Source organism: Silurus aristotelis, assembly GCF_946808225.1.
Source record: "Silurus aristotelis genome assembly, chromosome: 18".
Classification (NCBI taxonomy): Eukaryota; Metazoa; Chordata; class Actinopteri; order Siluriformes; family Siluridae; genus Silurus; species Silurus aristotelis.
In genome coordinates, this window is record NC_139591.1 from 23,485,424 (window position 1) to 23,495,423 (window position 10,000).

The 10,000-nt window shown below is 37.7% G+C and overlaps 1 protein-coding gene across 2 annotated transcripts in view; it reads left to right on the plus strand.

Moving 5' to 3' along the window:
* sh2d3ca (SH2 domain containing 3Ca) overlaps nucleotides 1-7,840 on the plus strand; it is a 45,241-nt gene extending 37,401 nt beyond the window's left edge. For both annotated transcript variants that reach the window (XM_083568697.1, XM_083568698.1), the window contains 7 exons: nucleotides 626-750; nucleotides 955-1,430; nucleotides 2,310-2,425; nucleotides 3,371-3,542; nucleotides 3,613-3,724; nucleotides 4,829-5,035; nucleotides 5,845-7,840. In XM_083568697.1, the coding sequence (XP_083424823.1) occupies nucleotides 626-750; nucleotides 955-1,430; nucleotides 2,310-2,425; nucleotides 3,371-3,542; nucleotides 3,613-3,724; nucleotides 4,829-5,035; nucleotides 5,845-6,020 (1,384 nt within the window). In that variant the 3' untranslated portion in view covers nucleotides 6,021-7,840. The remainder of the gene's footprint in view (nucleotides 1-625; nucleotides 751-954; nucleotides 1,431-2,309; nucleotides 2,426-3,370; nucleotides 3,543-3,612; nucleotides 3,725-4,828; nucleotides 5,036-5,844) is intronic.
* The last annotated feature ends 2,160 nt before the right edge of the window (nucleotides 7,841-10,000 follow it).

Consider the following 10,000-nt stretch of genomic DNA (forward strand, 5'->3'; position numbering starts at 1 on the left):
TCATTTTTCAAAAGAGCCAAACACACGTGTTTTATAGCTGTTATACCACATCTGATTGTGTGTGTGTGTGTGTGTGTGTGTGTGTGTGTGTGTGTTACAGTCACTTATATTAAATTCGACACATGTTTCCTAAATTATTTCTAGAAATAACAATTTTAAGATCAAAGGCATTGTAACGATGATATCGGAGTCTAACTGTCCATCTTACATCATCAGCGACGGCGAGTCGAGTGAAGCGTCCGTCTCTCGAGTGTCAGACACCAAAGTGAAGACGGCGCAGGGATGCAGCTGGTGTGTGTGTGTGTGTGTGTGTGTGTGTGTGTGTGTGTTAGAGATATGTGCATGTGTGTGTGTTCTAGAATAGAACTCTCACTCTTCTTTCCACAGTGGTTGTTTTTGCAATTCGAGTCCCAGCATGCATTGCGTCTGATCCGAGCACTGAGTGTGTCACGAGTTGGTTTTGTCTCGTAGCAGCACGAGTTTAGCTCAACGTGTGTCGTGATAGTCGTAGTTTCACCATACACCATACAAGTAGCTTAAAGGACAAGTGTGCAATGCATTTTTAATGTGTGTGTGTGTGTGTGTGTGTGTGTGTGTGTGTGTGTGTGTGTGTGTGTGACTCCAGTCCATCCACAGTTCACCATAAAGACGCCATGAGGAACTGTGCACTCAGTATGGACCAGATACAGGAGATGCGCTGCCCCCTGTCTCCTGTAGGAGAAACACCTCTTTCACCTGCCTACACCTCCAGTATGTCTACACACACACACACACACACACACACACACACACATAGTCTGTGTGTCTCTGCTTGTTTCTTTAATTAGTTCTCTTTTATTTTTCTCTTTATTGAACTGTCTTTATGATTGTCTATCTCTCTTACTTTCTTTTTTCTTTCTCACTTTATCTCATTAATAACTCTCTAAATCTTCTCTGTCTGTCTCCCATCCTCAGTGTCCCGTCACAGACACGGCTCTGGTGGCCGTGTCCTGGCTGTCATTCCACCTTCACCGGCGATGCGACGCTCTAGTGAGCCCCACCTCTCCCCTTCCTCCTCAAATAACAACATCCCATGCACAGACACGCCCCCCAGTGCTCCCGGATACCCCTCAGATGGCTCTGAAGGTGGGGGCAGTTACTGTGAGCTGAGGCCAGGCCAGCCCCCAACACCTCCATCTAAGAGCTACGTGGAGAGGCTGAGGGTGGAGGAGGGGCGAGCACCAGGCTCCGCCCCCATCAGTGGAGGAGAGAGCTTCACCCTGCCTTTGGTGGAGAGCAGCTCGTGCTTCAGACCTGGAAGATACCAATCAGAGCTTCTACCTACTGAAAATAAACCCCTGGAGATGGGGGTCCTGAAGAGGGTGAAGGAACTGCTGGCTGAAGTCGACCCTAAAACAGCGGCCAAACACATCACCAAAGCCGACTGCACGGTATTAAATAAATCTATAAAATATATTTATAACATACAACATGAGGGTTCAATCACACACATACTGCAAGGAGTTTGGTTTCTTTTTTATTTAGAGTTAGCATTAAACAGCTACAGCTAAATAAATAAATAAACAAATACATTAGACTTCATAATTCACAGAAAACAAAGCAGAGAGGAACCAATCACCTGGGACAGTCAAGTGACAGGAAAAGGAACTTATGACCAAATATGTAAAGTAGGAAACAAGAACCAAGCGCATGTTAGCAAGAGTTTAATAAAAAAGAAAAAAGGAAGGTGGACACTAAAACATGTCATTTGGGTGCAATATACGAGGTGGTATCAGAAAGTTTGGAGACCATCTCTGTATTTATCTATGTTTCCACACTTTCACCTTCAAAATAGTCCCCTTGCACATCAATACAGTGCTCCCAGAGTTCCTGCCTCTTCTGGAACCTGTCCTGGAAATCTTCTTTTAGAAGCCTGTCGAGCACCTTTTCTGATTCACGCTGGATCTCCTTAAAGGTATCAAAGCAGCAACCTTTGAGCTGGATCTTCATCTTCCTGAAGAAAGCAAAGTCCGTGGAAGCAAAATATGGCGAGTAGTGCTCGGTGCTCCCTGTGACTGTGCATCCAGCATTGTGCTGCCATCTGTTGGCATGGTACAAAACTAGTTTAGAAACTTTTTGATACCCCCTCCAAAAAAACCACACACACACACACACACACACACACACAGAGATGATTTGCAATATCTGGGACCAGTAAACGCACTTTTTCTTCTCATTCTTGCTGCTGTAAATGTCCTGAGTGTGTGAATAAATCTGAACATCAAAACCAAGATACAATGTTCCTCTGGAAACTGTGTGGCCATCTGCAGGTTGCTAGGATACTGGGTGTTACCAAGGAGATGCAAAGGATGATGGGAGTGGGTTCAGGGCTGGAGTTGCTGACTCTACCACACGGCCATCAGCTTAGACTGGACCTGCTCGAGAGGTAACACACACACACACACACACACACACACACACACACACACACACACACACACACACACACACACACACATCATGGACATAGACACATGTAGGGCTTATACATGGTGGCATGTCCCTGAATCCATATATGTCAATAATATCCCTCTGATTCCATACATGGAAGTGGAAACAAGGAAGTCATTAATATTCAAATATATGTAAATGAATTTCTCCGGATTTTGTTAGACAGCTTGTTTACTAGAAGCCGCACTCTGCATTTCTGAAAAGATTTCATATTTATAAGTTCTAAGTATTCATCTTAACCTGCTAACTAGCTAATGATCAATGCTGACTAGATTTCTTAGGTTTTAAATGTATATAATTTGCATATAACTGGCTGTGATTAGCTAACCTGACATGATTTCTATTAACTATTCAACATCATGAATATTCATGCTTGTCACTTCTCATTCTAGAGAACTAGCTTTTACGTTAAATTACATCATATAGTGGTTAAGTTTAGAAACTTGGCTGTATTAAGATAAAGTTACAGGACTTTGTATATAACTTCTTAGTTATGCTAATTATAGGTACATTTACTTATTTCTAATTTGCTTTATTCATATTCATTGCAATTTCTAGCTAGCTACAATAAGCTAGCCTAATGTGTGGCTTTTAAAATACTACATCTTAATACTATACTTGTGTGGACCATTAATGGTTCTAGCTTTCATAAAGGTTCTGCTTAGAACCTTGACAAGAACAGCACATCTCTCTATTGTAGTGTTCTTTATTGTTTACAGAATCCTGAAGAAGGATGAAGAGTTAGTTAGCATGTAGAAAGCTAGCTCAATCAGTCTAACTAGCTAGTGTTAGCGTCACCAAAATCAAACTTTGGCCAAAAGTGCATCTTATCTTACCTGACCTTCTGTGCTACTTAGCCTGTTATTTCTCTTCTCCCTAGGTTCTACACCATGTCAATAATGATGGCGGTGGACCTGCTGGGATGTACGGGTAGCACGGAGGAACGAGCCTCTCTGCTCTATAAGACCATCCAGCTGGCAGCCGAGCTCAAGAGCACCATGGGAAATATGTTTGGATTCGCTGCCATCATGAGAGCTCTGGAGCTCCCTCAGGTCAGGAACATCTTCATTTCTTTAGGAGGGTCTAATGTGTGAGGTAAATTTAACACAGTGTGTTTTTCAGATCTCACGCCTGGACCAGACGTGGATGACGCTCAGACAGAGGCACACGGAGGGAGCCATATTGTACGAGAAGAAGCTCAAGCCCTTCATGAAGGGATTAAACGAAGGCAAAGGTGAGATTTGACTGGCTAGAAAATAATTTAGAAATTTGTTTAACTGTTTTTTGCTTAATATTTTATATTTTTAGTTTAAATGTAGACACTGAAGAGGTTTGTAATATTTTATTTTCATGAATAGAATGAATGATTTGAAAAGTTTGTTGACCAAAAAGAAACCAAACCATGAGCAGAGCAGCTGTGACATTTATATTAAACAGGAGAAAATACGTTATTTATTATTGTTTAAAACTCGTTCCTTTTTTTATCAGTTCAATGATAATAATAATAATAATAATAATAATAATAATAATAATAAAAAGAGGAAGAAGAAGAGGAGAAAAGAGGAAGAAGAAAAACTCTGTTAAGACCATCAAGACAAATAAATAAAAAATTAAAATAATTATAAATAAGTCATTATTTTAATTATGAGTAACTATTTATTTTGATTTATTGATATTATGATTCATTGTTTTTATTATTAAATAATGATATTAAATAAAATCTAGACAATCATCGTTGAAACATTGAAGCATTTCAGCTTATTTAAAGTAAATATAGTTGTGGATAATTAAATAATATTATAGTGATTTTATAAGGAATAATTTGGCAGTACATTTCAGAGATATGGCATCTGTTTCGAGACCTTTATCTAACTTCAAAAGAAATTCAATACAAGTTGTACACTCTAGACTTCCTGTCTCTACATTTAGATTAATTCTGTAAATGAAAGGGGTTTTTCAGACATTTGGGCTCGTGATTAAAAGATTTAAGGATCGAGCCGCAGCACGGCGAAGTAGAAGAGAAGAAAAAAGTGATAGAGAAGTTTATAATAATAACAAGGTGTGAAATTTACTTTATATTCATTTATACCACAATTTATTACAATGTTTGTGTTTTATTTTTACCATTAAAAAAGACGACACGATTACACGATTTTAAATATGATCACGTGACCTTGGCGATGCTGTAATTTGAGTTTGAAGATAAACTCGTCATCGTCATTGAGAGAAACTAATCCGGTCCGAATACGGCTGCGTGTTTATGTGGATTTTATGAAACATAGCGTACACTGTTTCTTTATTCTCATTGCCTGTGTTTATGTGTGTGTTTGTCTTTCAGAGAGCTCTGTGCTGTCAAGTACATCTTTTCCACACGTGGTTCCCGTGTTGTGTCTGTTGGAGAAGGGCGTGGCCATAGGGGAGGGGCCAGAGCCATGGGATACTTCAGAATGTGGGGTGGACGTGGTCATGAGCCATCTAGAGGCAGCACGCAGTATTGCACACCACGGAGGCCTTTATCGCACCAACGCTGAGAGCAAGCTGCACGGTACATTTTATATAAACCCGATCATCTCATAATCCCTATAACATACAAGCAGCCATAAGAGTTCGCTTTTATTAGACTTTATAATAAAACCTTCCTCGTCCCATTTTGACTTTCAAGTAGCAGTAATATAACAGGAGAAATTTTTCATTTATTTTTAGGATCTATAAACATGAATTAAACATGGATTAGTAAATATTCATTCATTCATTCATTTATTCATTTTCTCCCGCTTATCCGTAATTCGGGTCGCGGGGGCAGCAGTCTAAGCAGACCCCCGCCTTCGACTGCTGCCCAATCCTCACAGCACCGTCCCTCACGGTCCCTCCTGCAGGTGGTGAGCCTACGGGAAGTGGATTAGTAAATAGATTCATAAAAAGATTCATTGTAGATTTATAATCGTTAACATTAATAATGTCTCCACATCATGTTCATGTTGCAATGAGGAAATTTCAGCATTTTTCTTGTTTAATGATTTTTGTCATTAATAATTGTTTTTATTTTTATCAAAAATAACTATAATTTCTGTTACTAAATAAGTTTAAGGCTTTTTTGCATAATAATGAATTTTAGAATAAATCTATAAGGTCATGTGAAAAAAAGTGATTTGCAAAATGCTATAACTGTTTCTGTATTTCAAGCTTATGTATGTAAATGAGCTCCGCCTCTTTTTCATTAAAAGGAAAAAAATGGTGAATATAGAAGTTTTGATTAGAGAAAGAATTTGAGAATTTAATTTTTACTCTGTTTGTGTGTGTGTGTGTGTGTGTGTGTGTGTGTGTGTGTGTGTGTGTGTGTGTGTGTGTGTGCAGACTTCCAGGAGAGAGATGAAGTGTCGGAGATCTTCTGCTCTGAATTCCAGATGAGGCTCCTGTGGGGAAGTCGAGGTTCAGAGGGAAGCCAGAGCGAACGCTACGAGAAGTTCGACAAAGTTCTCACAGCTCTTTCTCACAAGCTGGAGCCTCCTGTACGCCACAGCGAGCTCTAGCACCGCCTTCTTTTACCTCCTACTCCCCCTGTCTGGGACATTGGTACGGTCTGTCATCTCACTGTCCTTCCTCTTCTGGGAGAGACCAATTTAAAGACACGAGGTTTCGAATGAAGAAATGGAAGTGAGAAAACTGGATGGGACAGAATGTGGAACTCCAGCGGGGGTGGAGTTTAAAATCCTGACACCAAAATATCTTTCCTGTTTCAGGAGATGAGGGATGGAGAAGCATCTTGTTTCTGTGATCTCAGCGTGCATGTTCATCTCTCTATCACCCCAGGAACTTCAGAGAGACGTCACAATCACTCACGTTGCCAAATATCTCCTTCTTATACATTTTACTATTATTATGATTTTCATTTCTCACTTCTGCGTACGAGGAGCAATATGGGGCAACACACACACACACACACACACACACACACACACACACACACACACACACACACACACACACACACACATGGTACACGGTACACGGTACACAGTGCAGTGTAGCCTATGGGTAAATGTGTAGGGTTTATAGAGGATTTTATCCTGGACATTACTCTGGTTCCTGCTGAAGATCCAAATCCTGGGGAAAAAAAAGATTTTAAAGATCTTGGACCCTGGTCCCTTTTGGTGATGTTGACAAATCTCTCATTCTGGATCTTACTCTGGTTCCTAAAGAAAATCTCACCACAAAGCCTGTAAGAATATAAAATTCATTAATCATTCTGGTTCTTTTTAGTGATTTGTTGAAGATCTCACCCTGTCACCCAGGTTCTAGTTGAAGTAGTTCCAGTGGTTCCTGTTCGATATTGGTCCACTTTCTCATCTTGGCTTTTTTGAAGATCTTAATTCTCAGCCTAGGCCCTCTTAAAGATCTTATTCAGGATCCTGCTGGAGATTCCACTCCAAATCCTGGTTAAAAATAAACAAAGTAGTTCAAATTGTTGATGTAATGATCTCACACTGTTAAAGGTTTTCATTGCATCCTGGCTCAAAGATCTCACCCTATTCCCCACAATCCTGTCAAAGATTTCTTTAAAAAAAGATCTCACCCAGGGTCCTCATCCTCTCTTTCCCTGGTTCCTGTTAAAGCTCCTCCTCAGATTCCTTCTGAAAGATCTCACTCTGGAACTGGTTGAAACTCCTTTCTGAAGGTCTTCTGTGTGGACTGTTACAGTGAGGTGGACATGCTGCATGTTGCTCCTTTACTCCTGGTTTTTGTAAGTGTGTGTGTGTGTGTGTGTGTGTGTGTGTGTGTGTGTGTGTGTGTGTGTAAAAGAGGTCTCTTCAGGATAAAGTCCAGTGTAATAATTGGATGGTGTGAATTTCCTCAGCATTACATTTTCTTTTACATTTTTATCGTTTTTTTTCCATTTATCGACCCTGTGAGGGTCTCGGTGCATCTCCACGCCAGAACCATGACATCAAACATCAGGCAAAAAAAGGAAAAAGTTACATTTTTAGTTGATCTTTCAGAGGAAAGCGAGAAAAGGAATCGATGTTCTCTATATTTTTTATTTGTACGCTTTAAAAGCCAGAGCTTTTCCCAACATTCAGGTGAACTGGACTTGAAGTGATATACCTCTTACTGTTCTTCTCTTTCATCATATTGTATATATATTTTTTCACCTGCATTTTCATTTCTCCATCTGATTATGAACACATTTTAATATACATATTCTTTATTTTATGCTTTTCTGATTTCACAGTTGCTCTGAGATCATCACCATTCTCCATCTGGTTCTCACAATTTATTCCCAGGGGTTAAAAAAGGCATGATTTAGGCTTTGTTTCAGGTTTCTAAAAAAAAAAAAAAAAAAAAAGGCAAACTGTAAACTGCAAAACAATTAGAGACGTGAGGATGGAGGAGCTCTGGATGCAATTCCACTCTAGACCACAAGAGGGCTCTGTACAGCAAGCAAAAAATATTCGTTATTTTTTAAAATGCAAAAAGAGAAGGCAAAAAGAGGAGAATTTGCACCAACATGGACATTACACATAATAAATACAATAAGATCATTTTTAATGTAATTATTATTATATAAATAAATAATTAACCAGCTAAACAGGAACATTTGAACATTTAAAATAAGAAATAAGAAAAAAGACATCAGAGTTTTTCAGAAAGTTGTCATGGACTTATTTAAAATAATCCTGTTACAAAGAATATTGTTTTTAATCAAAGAATTTGACATTATTATTTACATTTATTAAAATTTTACATTTCAATAGCTCAAGCAAATTTCCTTTATTTCTCGGCCGTGCATTATTTGGGTCCCTGCATGTCCATGTTGGTGTAAATTCCCACTTAGACTCCGGTTTTTTAGGGATTTTTTCTCCTGTACAGGTTTGAATGATGTGAAGATTCTATCTAGGTTGTGATGTAAATAGACGATGGACTCTGACACACGTTTCGAGCTGATTTTTGTTGTATTTTTTCATTATGTGAGATTTTTTTTTTCAATCTTTTTTTCCAGGAAATAAAAAAAAAAAAAAAAAAACAGTAACTTTGTGTGATTAATTTTTTTTGTTGTTGTTTTTGACAATTATATCTGATATTTTCATTATTTATTTTAATTATTTAATGATTTACGTTTTAAAGGTTTTCTTTACTTTTAGGGATTTTGTTTTTTAACTGAAATTAAGAAAGTGTTTATTTATTAGTAGAGGAAGAAGAAGACGAAAAAGTAGAAAGAAATTTATTATCCACAGATAACTTTTACTTCCTAAAATATTACATTTATTCTCCACTAACAGGGACACAATGGGTCTCATTTAACATTTAACATCTCATTTAACACACAAAATATAAAATTTATAATAATCGTGTAATTGAGCAATTCATGAGAATAAACTTTTCATAATAGACAGCTAAAATAATACTTAGATAGATAGATAGATAGATAGATAGATAGATAGATAGATAGATAGATAGATAGATAGATAGATAGATAGATAGATAGATAGATAGATTGATTGATTGATTGATTGATTGATTAAGTCATAACCGATATACCTAACTGCAGGTCCTCAATTTGACCAGCAGGTGGCGAAATCAGCTAACAGGAGCAGTTAGTGTCCTGTTATAGCTGCTTTTAAAGTTAGACAGAATTACTATTTTGTGTAATTTCAGAAACTAATAATAATTTGCCGTGTATTTTTAACAAAAACTTTTCCTAACTTGTCGTTAACATCGACCTCACCAACATTTTTAAGTTACTAGACCCAAACAGCAGTGCAGTAAAACCAGGAGTGTAAAATGATTTCAGTCCCAGAACCTCTTTTCTACTTAACTAATTAAGTTTCAATTTTACTCTGATATTATTTTAATTCAATATTTTTATACATGAGTGCCTTCTGTATCATCCAGCCCTTAGATTTGCACATGGTCTTACATACAAACACAGAATTTTTATTTCTACTTCTATATATACGATTCTGCTGTTTTTTTGTTGACAAAATCAAATCTACAGTTAGCTTTTTTTCATTTTTAATTACATTTTCACTAAGAAAAAAGTCAAATTGTTTGATTTAGGTCAATATTTCAATCAATAAAACCAGATAAATAAAAGATCATCATTTCTCAGTTTTTTTAATAAATGCAGATTGTTTTTTCTTATTTTTTTTCTTTGAGTCAAAATTTGAAATACAGTCCAAACTATCATTAATTACTCAATAACTTTAATGTGTGTGTTTGCTGTTATGAGCTCCAATCTTCTGTTAGATTCTGGAGGTGTGACTTTGGAGATACTGATCATTCATCTACAGCATTAGTGAGATCAGGTGCTGATGTCAAGGAGACTCCAGTTCCTGCTCCAGTTCATCCTAAAGGTGTTCAGTGGAGTTGAGGAGATTGAGGAGGTCAGGACATTACACAGAACATTGAAGTGCTTCTACTTTAACTTTAACATCAACCTCCATGTCTATGTGGAGCTCAGGTCTGTGTACAGGAGCATCATCATGCAGGAACTGTGATCTCAGTTACAGAG